Consider the following 20630-nt stretch of genomic DNA (forward strand, 5'->3'; position numbering starts at 1 on the left):
TAAGAATGATCAAAACTGATACTTGTTTGAGGCAAGTACATGGAGGTGTGCAGTGACGACATAGATCTATATTTATAAGTATCATACGAGCATCATCTTATTCCAATAGAATATTGTAGTCAAAAGTTTGAGACAGAAACAAAAGACAAGGCCTTGTAGAGAGTTTAACATTATTTTATAAATAACAAAGGTAATAGATTGAATATATATGACATACATTTGTATATATAGTATCACCATTTCATATACATATAGAGTTACAACGAAAATTACTTGATCGCAAATTTCAGTTTTATATATTAACTATAGTAGAATGCTAATTGAATATATTAAGATGTAGATCTATTCTATAATTAACATTTTCGATGTCAGTTGCATTATATCTTTGAATTGATTTATATTTGGCATATCTTGTTTAATGAAGAGACTTTAATTATAACTCATATTAAAAATGTACAGTTAAAATTGTTCAAATCTTATAAGTGTGCATGTATAAGTGGTTTCATATATGTGTCAATTTTGGTGCGATCGTGCTGAAATTTTCAGTTGAGATGTATTTCTATATAACATTGCGTCTCAATCGTCTCAACTTGAAAGCATTTAGCCTAAAAGTATATGAAGTTTCACTCATTGATCTCTGACAAAGTGAAAAATAAACATTTTATTGAAGATTTAATGTTATGCTAACTATATGACTATATGACGATGAGATGTATATCCAAGTCTATGGACCTTGCTTTTAAGAATAAGACACATTCTTTGAACCAGGACATACTGTCTGCTATGATTATGCAAATGTATATAGAAAACTCTTAATTTTATCATAAAAACTTTTTTAGCGGAAAGGATTGTCGTTTCGGAATAGCAGCCGCTTTTCGCCATTCTTTCATAAATGAATAAAGTGCGAGAGGTTCCGATTGATGCCAAAGTAAACAATAAAAAGTCACAATGAAGTTAGATAAAGATGACATAAGAATATTGCTTAAAGGTCTACTGATTAACACGTTTTCAGTAATGGAATTCAAGGAACCTGAGCTGCGTTTGCCAAAGTATCCAATGAGCTTCAAAGCGCTTGCAGAGTCGCTCGAAATTAAAAGAACAAACGACGCCTTGCAAATGACGGAATTTCTGAAGAAAACGAAAGTAAAAATCTCGATATTCAGTAATGCTTTACATGATATTGATAAAGAAATAGGGGCATAATACCAGTTTAACACCCCTGGGTGTTTTTCTTTTTTTCTGGGGGTGGGGGGGTGTGGGGGTTCCATCTGTCATTTTACAATATAAAAAATCTGTGTCAGTCAGGCGCTTTGTATCAATACGCCTGGGATATTGTATGTCCCAGAATACGTGCAGTACATTTAATGCCAAGGTAGCACTCTACACTAAATTTCAAGTTTCTGCCGTCAATGTCCTACAAGCAATATGTCTGATAAATCTGATCCCAAACTACACAACCTGGAAAAAGAAAACCCATTTTGTTAAGAACATATATGATATATGTCATAACATTGCAAATCTGTAATGAAATCATCCCATGTACAACAGTCAGGCAGTTAAAAAAATTCCAATTCATTCCGTAAAAGCCAAAAATCTATAGTGGCCCGAGACCCAAAACAACATTTTTCGTCCCTCCGGCAAAAAATACCTGCAAATATATGGACTACAGAAACTCTGTCACTGCTTTAGCAACTCCCTATGCATGCAAACTATCACAAAGAAATAGGTGCTTGGCCTTGTAGATTTTTTGCTATTGCTGAAAGTTTGTACCCCCCTGTAAAATTACTTGTTTTCACCGAGCATGCTGTTTAAAAGCAATGTTTACAAACAATGGCGGCCTTGACATCTATAATTAACAGCATGTTATTTCTAACCATGTTTTCGAATTTGCCAATGATCATATTACATGTTACAAAAACAAATTTCAAGCTGAAAATGCATTTTAAAGACAACCAGTCATTTAAATCCACAATATTCACTATATCCATGAAATCCTCCCTGGCCATTCGAAGCTGTGGCTTCATTTAGTGTGGTGTGCTGCCCAATCAATGCCCGTGACCGATTTACTACTTTCTTACGCGTGGGAACTTCCTTTAATACCGTTTTAATACATAATATATTATATTGCCTTATAAAGGAAATACTTTGCCGAGGTGAGGGTTTTCCTGGGGGGTTACAATGCTTTTAAAACTGGGGCTTGGAATTTTTGGGGGAAGCTGTCTTAATGATTTTAGCTTCTACATAACATTTTTTATAAAAGGGTGCTTATATATTAGCACCCGGGTGCTATTCCGTAAGTATATATATATAGAGAGACAATGATGCGATTCATTCCGTTTCAATGCATTATATATTATATTGCCTTATAAAGGAAATACTTTGCCGGGGAGAGGGTTTTCATGGGGGGTTACAATGCTTTTAAAACTGGGGCTTGGAATTTTTTGGGGAAACTGTCTTAATGATTTTAGCTTCTACATAACATTTTTTATAAAAGGGTGCTTATATATTAGCACCCGGGTGCTATTCCGTAAGTATATATATAGAGAGACAATGATGCGATTCATTCCGTTTCAATGCATTATATATAATATAGCCTTATAAAGGAAATACTTTGCCGGGGAGAGGGTTTTCCTGGGGGGTTACAATGCTTTTAAAACTGGGGCTTGGAATTTTTTGGGGAAATTGCCTTAATGATTTCAGTTTCCACATGATATTTTATATAAAAGGGTGCTTATATATTAGCACCCGGGTGCTATCATGTGAGATTGAAGTTCATTTATTATTGCGTTATAGTTTTAAAAGTATAATAAAATCCAAATTTAAACGGAATGAATATAATACAGATTTAATGTAAAATATATACTGTATCAGTTCTTAATTATAAATGTATAATAATATCAAAATTTAAACGGAATGAATCTTATATAGATTTAATGTATTTACTGTACTGATTACCAAATTAACGATTGTGTGCGCTCGAAAAAAGAAGTTCCTACTTACCCATAATTAGTGTGTTACCAACGCAACAGTTACCTATATTTTAAAATTCGTGATCGTCTTGGAAAGGCGGATTGGCTGCACGTAGCAGCTTTTGCAAGTAACTGACTGTTTCGTTGGTAACACAAGAATTATGGGTAAGTAGGAACTACTTTTTTCAAGCGTCTCCATGACACAGATGAATTCAGTCATCTCCGGTACACCAAACATATATTGTAATAAATATAGTGTAAAATTTAAAACACCCCGGGGGTGTTAAACTGGTATTATGCCGAAATAGGTCTCTAAGTTCTAACTTTTTCGGATATTTGAAAATCTGTGAACCCGCTTCCTACCATTAAAACATTTTAAATTTGACACTGCTTTGAAGATTTCAGTTATAATTTCTATTTTGAATGTAAACTGGTAAATACCTTACACTGTATTCAAGTTCAACATAAGAATTTACAAACTAAGTTATAAATGGCATTCAATAAGTTTTGTCCAATATAACGAGACAACCAATAATGTCCAACTCGGCAATGGTCAACTCGGCACAGGTCAACTCAGCCCTCTATTATGAACCAATTGGGATATTGACCTTTTCGAAAACCTAGCTTAATTGTTTTCAGGTATGTTAAGGATTTAGCTCTGGGTAATAATACCAAATGAAGAACATAACACAGTTGCATGATATTTCTATTTTTCTATCATTACTTTACCGTTTAAAGTAAAAATATTGATGTGTTTGAAAATTATCAATATATTTTGCATATTTTTCCAAAAAAAATTGTTTATAATGAAAATCAATAAATTTAAACTGTCATAGTGGCATCTTCCATAATAAATAAAATTTATTATAAATAGAGATATTTTCTGCGTTAACTTGTGTATTTACTTTATTTTTTGCATGGAATATTCATACAATGATATTTAATTATTTTCTTACAAAGAATTATAAAGTTCTGTTTTATTTCACTTTAATTAAAAAAAGGCAAAAAACAAAGAATTCATTACTACACTCCATTAGTCCAAATATTTAGACGTAACCGCGGATTTGAAGCTATTTTTTACATGGGTCAAATCCGCTGTAACTTTTCCAATAATCGTCAAACTGTAAAAACAAGAAAATGCGATGTCTTTCAATGAAGGACTAGGGAATTCCCCAGAGCTATGTCCAGAAAGTAACGGAAACGGCATCTAGCTAGGTTTTCGAATTCGCGAATAGAATAGGTAATAGATATACCATTGCTGCGTTGACGATTTCTGGGTTTGCGTCTCGTGAGGTTAAGGCATAAGAAAGGTCACGTGATTATGGTATAATTTACGCAAACCCAGAAATCGTCAACGCACCAATGGTGTATCTGTTTTAACCTATAGCTCCGCCCAGAAACACTTACTCCTTCGATCTTCAAAACTGAAAATTATACCATAGTCTGGGTATGGTATAATTTACGGTTATTGGAAATTATACTTGGAAGAATTTTACATAAGAAGCGCTGAAGAGCTATAGGTTAATGTTTAGATAGTAAACTTTTTAAGGAGTAAATTACTACAAAAGTATTCAAAAGATATCAAGAAAATATGTTTAATATGGATCCATAAATAAAGCTTTTATATTGAATTTTTATGCCATAATAAATGTCATTGTTTTTAACACTGTTTTTCTGTAATACGACCAATGTTGTTTGAACAATATTTTTTACAAAAGCATCTGAAGTGCTTAGCAAAACATGCATAAAATTTGTAAATTCTTCCTTTCTCTACAAATTCACAAACAAATAATTACTTTGTACTGTCATCAATAAAACTTTTAAATATCATTCAATAGAGGTTTGTTACCATGAAAATGTTAGACAATTAAAGTTATGATGAAAATATACAAAAAGTAATCATTACCTGTAATATGTGGGGCCGAGTTGGTACATGGCCAATATGACTCAGGGGCCAAGGTAGTTGACCCGGATTTGATCAAAATGACCTAATTTGGTCAGAAAAGTTTGAGTGGAATATAAAATTTAACCCCTCCAAGGGTCAAGTTATCCACATCACTAAAAGGAAACATCCTATCCCAACAAAGTACTGCATGTACCTTCATGGAGTACAATTAGAATTGGTTAACTCAGCTAAATATTTAGGTGGGATATATATCAGAAACCCTTATATGGGATGCCCACATGAACAATACATCCAAACCAAACCTTAGCATTTGTATGCAGAAATATAAAGTTTACATCCCAATCCATTAAGTCCGGTGCTTACCAGACGCTAGTCATACCCCAGCTTGATATGGTTCCAAAGTATGGTCTCCCCATATTAAAATACAAATACAAAATACAAATGGATCAAATTGGATATGGTCAGACCTCTAGCATCACAAACATGCTTCACTCCCTTAAGCTTTGAAAACTGAAACTCAGACATATAGATGAGAGATTAGATCTGTCCCTTTTCTACAAGATTCATCATGGTCTGGTTGCAATACCCATTAAAGAATGTGACATCCCTCTCCCGAACATCACTCCATGGCCATTCCCTATGTTATAGGTTATTCAGATTATTATAAATTCTCTTTCTTTTCTAAGACTGTATTCCACTTTAACCACCTACACCCTGCAGTTGTCCTACTCTCTACCCCAGAGCAGTTCAGTGCAGCCATAGCTTGAATTGAACATGACACTATTGCAATGTTTGATACAATGTTTCAGTCAAAATTATAATACCGATATTGGATTGACATTGAATACCTGTACACACCTTTCTGTACATATATGTATATACAGTAACAGTTGGTAACTTGGTGTAGCCAATCAAGACCACCTTTTAAAAAGCTTTTACATTATTGTTTTTTGGTTCAGAACATAAAATTCTAAAGTTCTTTTAAAATTGAATGCCGTCTATATAGTGTTGCAACAAAAATGATTATTTAAATAATGATTAGACTGTACATAACCTTATAGAAATATTTGCACACTGAAACAAATTATCATTACATGTACATTGTACTTTATTTGCAGACTCCAGCACCAGTTGCACAAGTAAAGCTTGGTAGAGATACAGTTGGGATTGAAGCAACTGCTGAATCAGAAATTTTGGTAAATATTTTGTAATTCAAAATTCAAGGCTGAGTTTGATTAGGAAAAATAAATATTTTTCTATGATAGTAATGATTTAACTGAACAATTTATGTCCAAGCAAACTATTTGACAATATGTTTTGAGTGCTTTTTTTTTTTTTTTTTTTAATGCGTTTATTTAAGGTCGCCGCCGGAAAGTCCATATGGGCGACCGTACACTCAAGTCGGGCCATCCTAGAGTGTCCCGTCGAAATTTTTCGTCGTTCTTTTTTCCAGCTTTAATGGTGGAGGAAGACCCCAGGTGCCCCTCCGGGCATTATTTCAGCCACGAGCGGGCACCTGGGTAGAACCACCGACCTTCCGTAAGCCAGCTGGATGGCTTCCTCACATGAAAGATTTCGACCCGAGTGAGGATCGAACCCACAGTGGTGAGGGACCTGTGATCTCAAGTCAGCGACTTTAACCACTCGGCCACGGAGGCCCCTTTTTGAGTGCTTGTTTGCTTAGGTCAATTGATAGAGCATAGAATAAATTATCTAATTATCCAGTGCTGGCTGGTTCCATCATTGGGGCGAGTCGTTCTTTCTTTGTGAAAGTTAATCTGTGACATTTAGTATAATGGTCATGTGTCTCTCACGACTGATTCAAAAATCTTGTGAAATTAATAGTTTGTCACTTGTGTATGAAATTAGTAGTTTGTCACTTGTGTAGAAATTGATGATAATTAATTTTTGATACATGTAAGTAATCCAGGAAAGGAAGTTTACTCTAAGGTGTATTAACTGCCACCATTTCAGTTAGTGTTGCCATCAAAATGACTTTAAAAAAATGACACATGACTATGAGAGGGTAACTGTTTATCACTGCCAAATACCAATAACTTAAGCATAAAAATGACTGAATCATGTGATACTAGAAAATTCCTAGATAAGATTTTGCTTGTAAGATCAATCTCAACAATCAGTAGAGGTATTCATATGCTATAATTCTAAAATTATTCTTCAAGATCCGTTCAAGATCCATTACTTCAGTGAATTAAACTTTTTACTGAATAATTCCTATTTAATGATTTGCTTGCAGATACTTCACACATCTTTAATATCATTAATGTAGGTCATTGATCAAGACCTTCTATTTTCACTAAATTATTTCCCATTATAAACTTAGATTTGTACACTATCATTCTAGGCTCTTGTTTAACTGTAAAGCACTGACAGAAGTCTGACAGTTCTAACTTCATGCATAGTCATGTAATTTCTCTTTGAAATAACTTGGAAATAAGAAATAAACGCCATCTAATTGATAATTTTAAGTTTTATTAATTATAAATGGTACAAATATTATATTTTCAGGAAGTAGCAGATGGAGACACTACTGGGCATAGGAAAAGGAAAATAGATCAAAGTCAAACATCTCTTCAATCTGATTATAAATTTACTGTAAGTAATTAAGGTAAAAAAAGGTAAAAGCATTCCTTCAAAGCTTCATAACAGTGTTCTATTACATTTTTGTAAAGTTTGATAATTAATGTTTTGTATATTATATTGGTAAAAATTGAATTAATGACATAAAGTAGTTCTTGCCTATCAGACTGGGTTTTCCGTTGTTTTTACCTATGCCGGAAATTTCATCTGGCATTCTGGCATGGGAGTTGCCAGATGAGTTGTGTGCCATACAACAACGTCATTTTTGCGCATTTTATGCATTTTAGGCATTTAATAATGTCATTTCATCACATTTTAGAAGGGAACTATGTGCTAAGGATGATGTCATTTCTAATATTCTATATGGTACTTGATATAAGTCAATAGATCAGGTAGTTAAAAACTGCTTTAAAATTGTACAAATCGTTTTCTTTATAAGATAATTTTATTTGCAGTCACCAAGGTCAGAAGGAAGTGCAGGATGTAACAAAAGAAGGAGGGACGAGGAAATGTCACCCGATACATCAGAGCTTAATGTCATTGTAAGTACCTTCTCCAGCTTACCTAAAACCAGTTGTTGCTTACTAATATTTTTCTTAACAACTAAGAATTTGCATTCTGCTTGTTAAAGGCCAACCGCTTAAAGGTTTTTTTTGGAATAACTCTCTTCCAGTCCTAAACATTTGTGTCACTTACACATTGTATTGTACATGAAAGAATGACTGCATCTGTCATCATTTCTAGTTAATTGTTTAGCTCCATTTTTTTCGCCCTAACTGTCTGAATTGACATTTGGTTAATCTTTTTGTTAAGATCCATTTTTTCATAAGAAACTTACATTGATACTCGAAAGCTTGGTTAAAGTGTTTATAAGTAAAATGTGATACCATGTCACAACATCAGTTAATGTTAAGATAAAATTCAAAATGATGCCCTTTCTTTGACATGTTTTAGCTTGGTTAGGTTAACATTTTGTTAAACTATCATAGCTTTCCTTTTAAATCTTAAAACATTTGTTCATGATCTATATTGGAATGCATTTCTAAAAGGCAGATAATCATTTCTTAATTTGTTTGAGTATTTCCCCTTTTTCAACAGAGGATATTTTTCCTTATTTTCTAAAAAAAAAACAACAGATATTCACTTGAGATACTGGTTAACTGTAAATATACCAGTATTATTTTTGCAGAATTATTCCCCCTTTCATACATGCTGCTGTATAGCAATAAGAAAATTGCTTATTTAAAAAAAAAACAAAGTGGCTTAGTCTCTGTATGAACACTACAATTGATTAAAATCTGACATTCTGTCATTTAATCACCTTACTAGCTGGCATTTGGTGTAACATCACTTTACAGGCTGACATTTTGTCATAACATTACTTTACATATTGACATATTGTCTACATTTAAAATCAAGCAAATTTAGAGAAATCCATCATAATTAGAACTAATACTGTAGGGGGGGGGGGGGGGGGTGGCTGCAGTTGGTATAATTTTCATTTCAAAAACATACTGGTATACTTAAGGCACTTGTAGATATCCTTAAAACACCAAATTTCAGCAATATTGAATGAATATTATTAGAGATATCACACTACTATATAAATATTTTGGAAGCCATTGTATAAATCAAATTAACTACATATATTTATCGTTAAGTATTTATGTCTAAGTACATTTTCAGTTGAATATTTGTATTTATTTGTCTTCAAAACTGTGGTTACCTTTGTGAGTAGCCAAAGTGCAGCAAACATTTGTAAGTAACTGAGAATGAAGTTTCTTTACTTAAAAACATATTTCAGAAATAAGTGCAAACAATACTGTACTTTTTACTTTATTATATCTAGTTTAAACATCTAGAATAAATGCTAGCATAATATGATTTTCTGTCTATGTGGTTGACATTGTTTACATCAGATTTTTTTGTGCTATTAAAATGGGTTGTTTTCATTTTGTACAGACTGACTTTTTGAGTGATGAAGATACTGATGTCATGATTGATAATTTAAACAGATGTATGGAGAAAAACAATATTTATCAACTTAAGAAAGTTGTTCAACAGTCTGAGTCTGAAAATGATCTTGCTACTGGGTTTGGAATTCATTTGATTTCAAAGTTAACTGGGAATACTTCAGTAAGCACCGAGCTGTGTGAAGAGATCAGATGTCCCTGTGGATGTAATGAGAAACTTGAAGGAAATTCTAACATGTGGATTGGTAGGATACTGATTATTAATACTAATTAATTAATACTAATTGTTTTACTCTGTTTCTTTCAGTATATACATTTATTAACATTTTTCATAATGGAATATCTTCAAATTACATTTCACAGCGTCCGTGGCTTAGATAGTTGTATTCAAACCACTTGCCCCTCACCACGGTGGGTACAAGTCCGGACAGGGAGATTGGATTCTTTCGTGTGACACTATCCAGCAGCTAGCTTACAGAACATTGGTGGTTCTACTTAAGTGCCTGTTCATGCCTGAAAAAATGCACAGAAGGGCAACTTTATTCTCCACTAGTAAAGCTTTGAAATTGCCATTCAACATATGCCCTGAAAGTGTGTTGGAAGCTAACCAAAATAAAAGCAAAAAACATTTCACAGGAATTTCTAAAAATTGTTTAATTTCATTTGTCTTTCCTGTTTAGGGACAAAAATAGGTAAAATACGGCAAGTATTAGAATTTTGATAATGTGCTGGACTATAATTACTGTTTTAAGTTATTGATGTGAAGAAGTTTTTAAGAAAAGTAAAAAATATTCAAGTGGTAATTAACATCTTATGTATGATTGATAAGTGATTCTGCAGTACTCATGGAATTTCATCACCATATTTTTTTGTACTGAGTTATTGACACAGTAAGGGCTATTTTTGCATATTTTGACCCATTTTCGGTAATTTACTTGGACTTTAAGCACCCTTTGCAGTGTGTAAATTAATTTCTTTGTTCAGTTCACTGTATTTTACATTTAAATACATTTTCAAAATTTGCATGAATCTTGAGGCATGCTGCTTTAAAGCCACTGAGTACCAGATGTAGTACATTTGTAAATGATCTCATCATTTCTTACAGGAAATATTACACACTGAAAACATCTGCTTTGATCATTTAAGATATATTATTGCATGCTTTGACAATAAATGTTTCTTTGTTATGGACTTCTTTTTTTTAATTGACAGAATGATAAGCAGATCAGTGAAAATGAAAACCAAGAAAAAATTAATGTTTCAAAGCCTTATACAGTTTTACCATTTGTGCAAGAGACATAACTCTAGCATAGATTTTTTACTTTTATTACTTAAGAAATTCACAACCATGATGATATTTATCTGAAACCTTAAATTTGTAGGCTACTGCTTATTCTCACAGTGTGAAATTATTGTTTGATATTAGTTTGACTTTATATTAATGTACTATAGTCATGTAAGCTGTCTATCATATACATTTTATGTCTTGAGCAATTGGAGGGTTTCACAGACACAGTCACATGGCTCATGTAGGCAAAACATAAGTTACTGTGATCTAACAAATCTTTATATAGGGCAATTTATCAATACTCTATATTGTATAATTTGAGTTTAATAATATATCATTCTTTTGTTTAATAATAGTGACTTTACCTAGGTAATATCTGCTTGTTTCTAAAATAATGCTTTAAGGTGCACCTGAGATCTATCATCGGGAATGCTGGAAAATTACCATTTATAACTTAAACAGTGGGAATTTAAATCCAACCAAAAAAAAACACCCAAAACCAATCAAATTTGTATAACAGCAATGTTCCTTTAATATATCAGCAGCTTATCATTGATATGACTGTGTGTTCATGTGTATTTTAGGATCTGAAGAAATATGGCACGGGGAGGTAGACATACTTGCTGGAAATAAAGTAAAGGGAGAGAACTTAGTGGCCTGTACTATCCAGATACTAGATGAAACAGACGAAGTTGATCCTGATGAAGATACATTTTTAAACCATAATATCAGTTCTGTGATTGGGGTGACTGAGGAAATGAAATTGTGTTATAGTGCTGACAAAATGAATAGATTTGTTGCACAGTCAGTTGTGTTTGCTTTCACCCAATATAACAGACATAGAGATTTGTGTAGACTTATACCTTCAGTTCTTCTTTCACCAACTTATTTTCAAGTGCTGATATATGATCCGGTTGATGATTTAATGTTCCGGTCTAATAAATTTTATTTCTCATTCAATGAAAACGATTGCAGACCTTGGTTTATTCTATGGATCATACTAAACTACAGAACATTTTTTCAAATGAAGCTAAGCCCTTCCTTAAACATATCTTGCTCAGGATTTGGGAGAACAATGAAAAGTTGTCCAGAAAAATTCAGCATTTTTGAGAAAATGAATTCATATAATGCTCAGATCATAGTGGAAAAAAACCGCAGTGATATGCTGTGTATCCGAATGAAATGATTTATCGAGATTGTTACATTCAAGTAAAAGGGAGATGCTCATCTGAAAGTAATTAAAGAAATGATACTTGTTTTCACATGTTAAGGATATAGGTCATCAGAGATTTATCCTTTTTTTTCTAAAGTTTTAGTTATTTAAGCTACAGGTACATTTACCAACCAATTGTACCTCATTGATGAAGGTTTGAATCTTGCTAGAAACTTGATTCTTTTATGTGAGAAAGCTATTCAGCTAGATTATGGAAGGTTTGACGTTGTCGTTTTACCCACTAGCCTGCTAATGCCTGAAATTATACACAAAGAGGCATATCAGGATTTTCTCCAGCACTAAGCCTAGAATGTCACAATGTGGCCTTTACAAAAGTGTCATTTTACCTTAAAACAAAACAAATGAAAGAACTGTTACTGCAATTGTTTTACAAAGGAACTCTTTAAAATTTATATGATGCTGACAGACCAGTAGTATTTTAATGTAGTGATATGATCCCAGACTTTTCTTCTTCATTTGATTTACCTTTGAAAGTATCATGCCTTCATTTCATGTTAATTGGTAACTTAATGTCAATTGTATATATAAACATTATTTTGTCGTAAGTTTGCTGTGACTGTTTAATAAATATGGAGAGCTAGTATACTTACCTTGGTATCTCCAAAACTACTGAAGCCTGAAGGCCATGAATTGAAACGTCACACACTTGCTCCCTGTGATTATCTCACATGATGAGCACAGGTTCCATAACTCTGAGTTACTTTTTTATAGAGTTATGCCCCTTTTATCATTGTCAAACATTGAGAATAGTCAATCTCACTGTCTTACTGATAGCTCTTGTTTGTAACATTATAGTATCATGCTGTACACAGTATTATTGGATGTACATATTATACATGTTTAATGTAGGCATACCATAATTTCTCTGCATATTTTATATGTATTCATTATTATTATTGATGACTATGTTCATATTTTTTGTCAGTAAAATATTTGATTTGACTTGATATATTTGTGTTGTATTTACTGGCTATTGTTAAGTCAGAATTTTCAAACTTATTCAAATCTTCCATTTTACACTTCCCCTTGTCATTTGCTCAGTACAGTGTAAAGCAAGGGGGAATCAAATGGGGCACATGATTGTTTTCACCACCAGTAAAAGTGTATGTGTTTCTATACGACCTTTTCAGTATTTGGTGACTTTAAACCTCCAGCAAAAAAGAGGCAAGAGTATCTTTTATAATTATTCAGATTTTATAGATCTATAGTAAGTATGAACTTTCTCAACACTGGAATCTGCCAAAGGAGACAATTTGTTTTTATTTGTTGAAGTTGTTTTACCATTTTGATTATATAATGGTATGTTAAAAGTCCTTTGATTTGTCATGTATGCCATTACCTCTGGTAAGAGATCAAGCATTATGTAACATGGCCATCTTATTAGCTTATTAATAAGGTTAGAAAAGTGCTCCAGGGCAATGTAAAATAACCCTTTTGTTTTTAAATCTGATGCAGTATAAATAACATGGCCCTCTTGTTAACTTATTAACTCTGGTAACACATCCAGAGCAATTTATATAACCTGACCCAGTGCTAATTCACTCAATCTAGTAAGGGTTCCAGAAATAAAAAGCATGACGCTCTTGTTTACTCAGTAACACTGGGGATAGAACCAGGGTAATATAACCTGACCCTCTTAGGCCAGTAATATAATCAGGACTTAATAATATGGCCCTTTTAATTAGTTTACCTATACATTTCGTTCTGTTTATCTGACTGTTTATAAAGAGATGCTGTAACACACTAGTTTAGAAAGTACAATAAGAATTGTTGTTCTGGTTCATAAGACAACTGAACTTGTAAAATATACCCTTAATAATACATATGTATATTGCATATTTGACTTTCAATGACAGACTTTGACTGATTAAGAAAATGAGAACATGAGCTTAATTTAGACATTAAAACTTCAATATTGGTGAGTATGTAATTTAATCGATTATTTATTTTCCTTTAAAATATATAAATATAAATAAAAACAAAACAGAGGTAATTCACAGAGCGAGGTCCCCAATAACAAACACACAGAACGTGATACTTTTTGCTCTATCAAGTTTACCATATGACTTTTATAAACTAAAAACAAGATGCAATTTAGTCATCGAACTTTAGTCAAGGTTGTGTTATTTAGACAAAGTGTTTAATTAGAGATTAAAAATCAAATTAGCAGTAAATAATCCTATCTCTAAGATGACCTGAAGTCGTACCACTTTAAATTATTGTATAATGGACCCCTTGTAAAGAGGAAAGTGTAAATGTTGACAAGGCGGTAGGGGGTGAGGGCTCCAATTAGGCTTCGGTTGATTAAATCGTGGGGGTGGGGGGATCTGATACACCATGTACATCGGGGTAAAATGACTTATCAACTGTAGTGATACTAATATAATAATTTTTGATAACGTGTTTCTATATATTTTACACCTACACTAGGGACATTGCATTTAGATATATATTTACCTATGATTGAACATAAGCAATGCACATTTATCCATAATTATGATAATTACGTTGATACTGTTGTGTAGGCATCAATTATAAATGCTGTACGAACATTTGATAAGGTAGTGGAAAAAATGGCACACAAAACATATTTTATGAGAAAAATGCATTTATTTGCAAGGAATTATTTTATAATTTGTTGTGCAGTTGAACAGCAAATGGATAAAACAAGTATGAGTTCTAAAGGAGTTCTACAGATCTGTGTCGTAGTCCGGGTACAATCAGTCGTTGCCATAGCAATTGCGAACCGTTTTATTCCTTTTTATCCGATGGTTTTCTTAGCCCTGCCTTAGGCCTCTCTGGAAATAAATAATAAATAAAAGAAAACATTGACATAGTCCTTGAAGATATTGTATAGAAAATGCAAAAATAAGGAAGTTTTTACTCTGTTTTACCCTTTTTCTTCTGGAACCGCACGTGATTTGCCTTTGCCACAATAGTGAGCCAGGCCTGCCTTCTGACAAGGTACTAGACTGTTGGTAGCTTAATTTTGTTGTTTGATAATTAGATCCCTTTAAGTATGAATAGACCGTTCCAAAGTCAAAGCTGGACAAATCCATTACACTAACTTAGCATGTACAGTACAGCATATTCATACCTGCAATATCTGCAGGTCATTTGTCTACATAATTTTTACAATGCCTTTGAATCTTTTTAAAAAATATTGCATAGAAAATAAAAAGAATTTGTTCTGTTCAAACCGAAAACTAGAATCCCTGCACTGTTTTGTTATACTTTCAACATTTTTTTAAACATAAAATTTTTTTCGCATTTTAGACGCATAATAAGTGGGAAAACACAATGTTTGTAGTAGTGTATTGATTATTTTCGGCTAGTGAATGCTTCCAATATTAACACAAAAAAAAACAAATTCTACATCGGATATTAAGTTTTTAGTATGTACATGTCAGGTACTTGTAAAAATGAGAATGTCCTAACTTTGATATAAAATTATTGCTATCAATCTCACGAGCAATTCATTCATGAATAACATGTAGATATAATATATATGAGCCGTGACATGACAAAACCAACATAATGGGTTTGCGACCAGCATGGATCCAGACCAGCCTGTGCATCCGCGCAGTCTGATCAGGATCCATGCTGTTCGCTTACCAACCCTATTACAAGTAGAGAAACTGATAGCATCCTGATCAGACTGCGCGGATGCGCAGGCTGGTTTGGATTCATGCTGGTCGCAAACGCACTATGTTGGTTTTGTCGTGACGCGGCTCATTTATTTATTATGTGAGAGCATTTTCAGAAAAACAAAATGTAGTCATTCTTTGATTGGCAACGACAAAATCGTAAGGTTAGAAGTTTAAGAAAATTTCTAATCTTAAGAACTTACCAAGAAGCTAACATCGAAGCTAAAACTGCCTCTCTTGTTATCATCGTTTGCTGCTCTTTTGTAATCGTCGGTTGCCCCTCTTTTGTAATCATCGGTTACACCTCTTTTGAAATCGTCGGTTGCACCTCTTTTGTAATCATCAGTTACACCTCTTTTGTAATCGTCGGTTGCACCCCTTTTGTAGTCATCGGTTGCACCTCTTTTGTAATCGTCGGTTGCACCTCTTTTGTAATCGTCGGTTGCACCCCTTTTGTAATCGTCGGTTACACCTCTTTTGTTATCGTCGGTTGCACCTCTTTTGTAATCGTCGGTTGCACCCCTTTTATAATCGTCGGTTACACCTCTTTTGTTATCGTCGGTTGCAACCTCTTTTGTAATCGTCTGTTACACCTTTTTTGTAATCGTCGGTTGCCCCTCTTTGTAGTCATCGGTTGCACCTCTTTTGAAATCGTCGGTTGCACCTCTTTTTGTAATCATCAGTTACACCTCTTTGTAATCGTCGGTTGCACCCCTTTTGTAGTCATCGGTTGCACCTCTTTTGTAATCGTCGGTTGCACCTCTTTTGTAATCGTCGGTTGCACCCCTTTTGTAATCGTCGGTTACACCTCTTTTGTAATCGTCGGTTGCACCTCTTTTGTAATCGATGGTTGCCCCTCTTTTGTAATCGTCGGTTGCACCTCTTTTGTAGTCATCGGTTGCACCTCTTTTGTAATCGTCGGTTGCACCTCTTTTGTAATCGTCGGTTGCGCCTCTTTTGTAGTCATCCGTTGCCCCTCTTTTGTAATCGTCGGTTGCCCCTCTTTTGTAGTCATCGGTTGCACCTCTTTTGTAATCGTCGGTTGCACCTCTTTTGTAATCGTCCGTTGCACCTCTTTTGTAGTCCTCGGTTGCACCTCTTTTGTAATCGTCGGTTGCACCTCTTTTGTAATCGTTGGTTGCCCCTCTTTTATAGTCATCGGTTACACCTCTTTTGTAATCGTCGGTTGCACCCCTTTTGTAATCATCCGTTGCCCCTCTTTTGTAGTCATCAGTTACACCTCTTTTGTAATCGTCGGTTGCACCTCTTTTGTAGTCATCTGTTGCCCCTCTTTTGTAGTCATCGGTTACCCCTCTTTTGTAATCGTCGGTTGCAACTCTTTTGTAGTCATCGGTTACCCCTCTTTTGTAGTCATCGGTTACACCTCTTTTGTAATCGTCGGTTGCACCTCTTTTGTAGTCATCTGTTGCACCTCTTTTGTAATCGTCGGTCACACCTCTCTTGTAATCATCAGTAACTTGGTTATCGCTGCTTACACTGATACTGCTTTCAAACTGTCACAAAAAGCATGAATTATTCAATTTTTATTTTCCAAAATATGAAAACAGTGTGCCATTTAAGTTTTGTGTTTATATATTGGTATCAACTTGTTAACTCAACTTTACTGTCAATGAATTTTAAGTGAAACTCAAGCTAACTTAAAATATTATTTGTCACATATTAAATTCATTTAGAATCAACTATATGAAGCATCAATTCTTTAACAAACTAAAGGCATGATGCCACGTGATTCGATCTGACATAACTACGATGCAGACATTGTCATCATGTCACTGGTTTAATACAGTAAAATACTAGTACTATAAAAAAGTCATACTTCTTCAAGAAGTTCATCACACATCTCTTTAAATGTGCCAGCTGCACTTCTTTTATCCTGTCGTTTATGCTCAAGACATGCCTCAAGCAACTCTAAGTCCTGAAAAGTCATTTAATTCAAATATAAATAGGATAATAGGATAACTGACTCACCCAAACATGATTTTTTCTTCTTCTTTTTTTTTTACTTTTCTTCGATTGTTTTCTTACAGTCAACGTTTGGTTTAGAGATGATATATAATAAAGTGAAACTGGTATATGTGTTTGTGTTTTTATATCAGTAATATATTCAAACAGACATGATCGAATGATTGAATTCAGACTGTGCAACATAAATCAATTTAATAATGATTCTTTCTTTTTAAAACGCAGATAAAAACTATATTTTTGCTTATAGTGATTTGGAAACACAGATATGAAATTTATAACTTTAACCGTGAATAAGAAATAAGCTACAACGACATGATTTGGCAACTTATATTATTATGAGTTTGTAATTTATAGCGTGATTTAGCAATACGTAGATGAAGTTTATATTTTTAGTATGATTTAACAGAACATATATGCAATTTATATTTTGTAGTCTAATTAAGCAGAATAGTTATGACAATTATTTTTATTTTTGTAGTAAAACAGACATATAAAGTATAGAGCATGAAGCATGATTAAGCAACTTAGAGATATAAGTAAAGAATCTGTAGTATGATTTAGCAACTTAGAGATATAAGTATAGAATCTGTAGCATGATTTAGCAACTTAGAGATATAAGTATAGAATCTGTTGCATGATTTAGCAACTTAGAGATATAATTAAGTATAGAATCTGTAGCATGATTTAGCAACTTAGATATATAGAACATGATTAAGAAACTTAGAGATATAAGTAAAGAATCTGTAGTATGATTTAGCAACTTAGAGATATAAGTATAGAATCTGTAGTATGATTTAGCAACTTAGAGATATAAGTATAGAATCTGTAGCATGATTTAGCAACTTAGAGATATAAGTATAGAATCTGTAGCATGATTTAGCAACTTAGAGATATAAGTATAGAATCTGTAGCATAATTTAGCAACTTAGATATATAGAACATGATTAAGAAACTTAGAGATATAAGTAAAGAATCTGTAGTATGACTTAGCAACTTAGAGATATAAGTATAGAATCTGTAGCATGATTTAGCAACTTAGATATATAGAATATGATTAAGCAACTTAGAGATATAAGTATAGAATCTGTAGCATGATTTAGCAACTTAGAGATATAAGTATAGAATCTGTAGCATGATTTAGCAACTTAGAGATATAAGTATAGAATCTGTTGCATGATTTAGCAACTTAGAGATATAAGTATAGAATCTGTGGCATGATTTAGCAACTTATAGATATAATTATAGAATATGTAGCATTCTTAGCAACTTAGAGATATAAGTATATAATCTGTAGCATGATTTAGCAACTTAGAGATTATAAGTATAGAATCTGTAGCATGATTTAGCAACTTAGAGATATAAGTATAGAATCTGTGGTATGATTTAGCAACTTAGAGATATAAGTATAGAATCTGTAGCATGCTTAGCAACTTAAAGATATAAGTATAAAATATGTTGCATGATTAAGCAACTTAGAGACTTAGAGATATAAGTTTAGAATCTGTAGCGTGATTTAGCAACTTAGAGATATAAGTATAGAATCTATAGCATGATTTAGCAACTTAGATGCAAGAATAGAATCTATAGCCTGATTTAGCAATACAGATGTTCAATTTTTAAATGTTAGCGTTGGAAATATGATATAGAGCTCACAATAAATGTCTCACCTTTAGACTCATTTGACGAACTTGTTCTCTCGCCACATTGTTAGGTTTTGCATTACTTATACCTGCTACACCAATGACAAGAGCCAGTAGTACTAAGTGCTTCATCTGTTAAAATACAAGATAAAAGGATATATACGTGAGGCTAAATGCAGATACAAACCTGGTTTCATGCAATGACACCGTACATTATACATAATGTTGACTTATTAAACAATCTAAATATTGAAACTAAAATTGTTTTCATTCAAATATGTGTTCTTTTTGCGTTTTACAAATGGACAGTCAAGTATTGCACTTAAATCTTTCCGACGAGGAAGCAATCCAGTCTCATAGTGTTTGCGAACATTTTTTTTATTTTTGTAATAATTGTGATGTTGTGTTTTAAAAAATAGTAATGTTACACTGTTCATATAATTTTCTCATTCAATAAATGTTATTTTTAGATAACAGTCTACTATGCATTCTCGTTAATTTGCATTTTGGAACAGTTTTAGTTCTTAAAAACACAGTTGCGTTGATCGTTGAAGTATTGAAGTAAATAGGAGGATCAAGTTTATGTAATTATCTTTAATATTGAAATAGGGTACTTTTGTCGTTTATAATTTATTCTCATCTTGGACTATTTTAGCTGTCCATTACAAACTTATTTGAAATATAAATATCAATGTAAACATAACTGTTTTTGACGGCATCACAATGCATATGCGATTAGAGGCTGATTACATTTAGTGTTTTCAGTTTTAGATGTTTTTTAAAGATACATGGTTTAATCAAATTTATGAAGCTATGACTTCAAAATTAACTTTGTCAATATACACACAATCACGATGATTCAATTTGGAATGTCCTTGATAAAAATAATGCCCTAAATAAATATTGTTGAAAGTTCTACATAACGAAAGCACATACCTTACTTTTCTAAGAACAAAACAACCCAATATTATAATCATTCTACATTTAACAGGTTATCATTTTAGACATTTTTCTCATTTCAAAATAAAATTCCATGTCTCACATAAATTTTAACTTACCTTTATCCGCTGTTAGATCCAACCTCTAAAAGAATATGACCATTAAGTATTTCCATTTTATCTTCTTTTAAAGTCAACATTTTGATTAAAAACCAAGCAACTGTTCATTCTTTGTCTTTAAATAGTATAAATACACAAGAAGACTTTATAAATATTTTTTAACTTTAAGCTGATTTTAAAGACTTATCTTTTCATTCTTTTCACTATCTAAAATAATATAGCATACATACGTAATTTCATTATCTGGTCAAAGTTTTGGGACAAAAGAAAAAAAAAGAAATTTAGACAGTGGGGGTGGGAATCATAAAATGACATAAAAGTGTTCTTC

The 20630-nt window shown here is 32.8% G+C and overlaps 3 protein-coding genes across 4 annotated transcripts; 1 reads left to right on the forward strand and 2 right to left on the reverse strand.

The window, feature by feature from the left end:
* The first annotated feature begins 901 nt into the window (after positions 1–901).
* Positions 902–12918, forward strand: LOC132716689 (uncharacterized). Its single transcript, XM_060700010.1, has 6 exons — positions 902–1143; positions 5994–6071; positions 7405–7491; positions 7932–8018; positions 9439–9694; positions 11322–12918. Exons 1-6 carry the CDS (start codon positions 949–951, stop codon positions 11921–11923), a joined length of 1305 nt encoding a protein of 434 aa, XP_060555993.1. The 5' UTR covers positions 902–948; the 3' UTR covers positions 11924–12918.
* A 1628-nt stretch (positions 12919–14546) lies between these two features.
* Positions 14547–16202, reverse strand: LOC132716701 (uncharacterized; the record flags this gene model as incomplete). The annotated part of the gene is made up of 2 exons (XM_060700025.1): positions 14547–14769; positions 15822–16202. Coding segments are annotated over 2 exons (402 nt in total), but the record flags the coding sequence as incomplete, so codon positions are not given.
* Positions 16203–16273: 71 nt separating this feature from the next.
* LOC132716699 (RNA-binding protein 12B-like) lies at positions 16274–20441 on the reverse strand. 2 transcript variants are annotated; one of them, XM_060700023.1, is made up of 5 exons: positions 20303–20441; positions 19272–19376; positions 17456–17554; positions 16715–17132; positions 16274–16666 (listed from the first exon to the last, which is right to left on the reverse strand). In XM_060700023.1, the coding sequence occupies exons 2-5, from the start codon at positions 19374–19376 to the stop codon at positions 16302–16304; spliced, it is 987 nt and encodes a 328-aa protein (XP_060556006.1). In that variant the 5' UTR covers positions 20303–20441; the 3' UTR covers positions 16274–16301. The 2 variants fall into 2 exon arrangements, with proteins under 2 accessions (XP_060556006.1, XP_060556005.1); XM_060700022.1 differs by having other exon boundaries at positions 16274–17132.
* Between the last annotated feature and the right edge of the window lie 189 nt (positions 20442–20630).

Source organism: Ruditapes philippinarum, unplaced genomic scaffold (assembly GCF_026571515.1).
Source record: "Ruditapes philippinarum isolate M1 unplaced genomic scaffold, ASM2657151v2 ctg59_1_1_1_1, whole genome shotgun sequence".
Taxonomy (NCBI): Eukaryota; Metazoa; Mollusca; class Bivalvia; order Venerida; family Veneridae; genus Ruditapes; species Ruditapes philippinarum.

Bases quoted from the DNA above. Each gene is read 5' to 3' on its own strand.
- LOC132716699 (XM_060700022.1), bottom strand. From the start codon at position 19,376: ATGAAGCACTTAGTACTACTGGCTCTTGTCATTGGTGTAGCAGGTATA. The intron at 17,555-19,271 runs GTGAGACATTTA...ATGACTTTTCAG, and splicing joins TTCGTCAAATGAGTCTAAAG to GACTTAGAGTTGCTTGAGGC. The intron at 17,133-17,455 runs GTATGACTTTTT...TTTTTGTGACAG, and splicing joins GTGATGAACTTCTTGAAGAA to TTTGAAAGCAGTATCAGTGT.
- LOC132716689 (XM_060700010.1), top strand. From the start codon at position 949: ATGAAGTTAGATAAAGATGACATAAGAATATTGCTTAAAGGTCTACTG. The intron at 7,492-7,931 runs GTAAGTAATTAA...TTTTATTTGCAG, and splicing joins AATCTGATTATAAATTTACT to TCACCAAGGTCAGAAGGAAG. The intron at 9,695-11,321 runs GTAGGATACTGA...TGTGTATTTTAG, and splicing joins AAATTCTAACATGTGGATTG to GATCTGAAGAAATATGGCAC.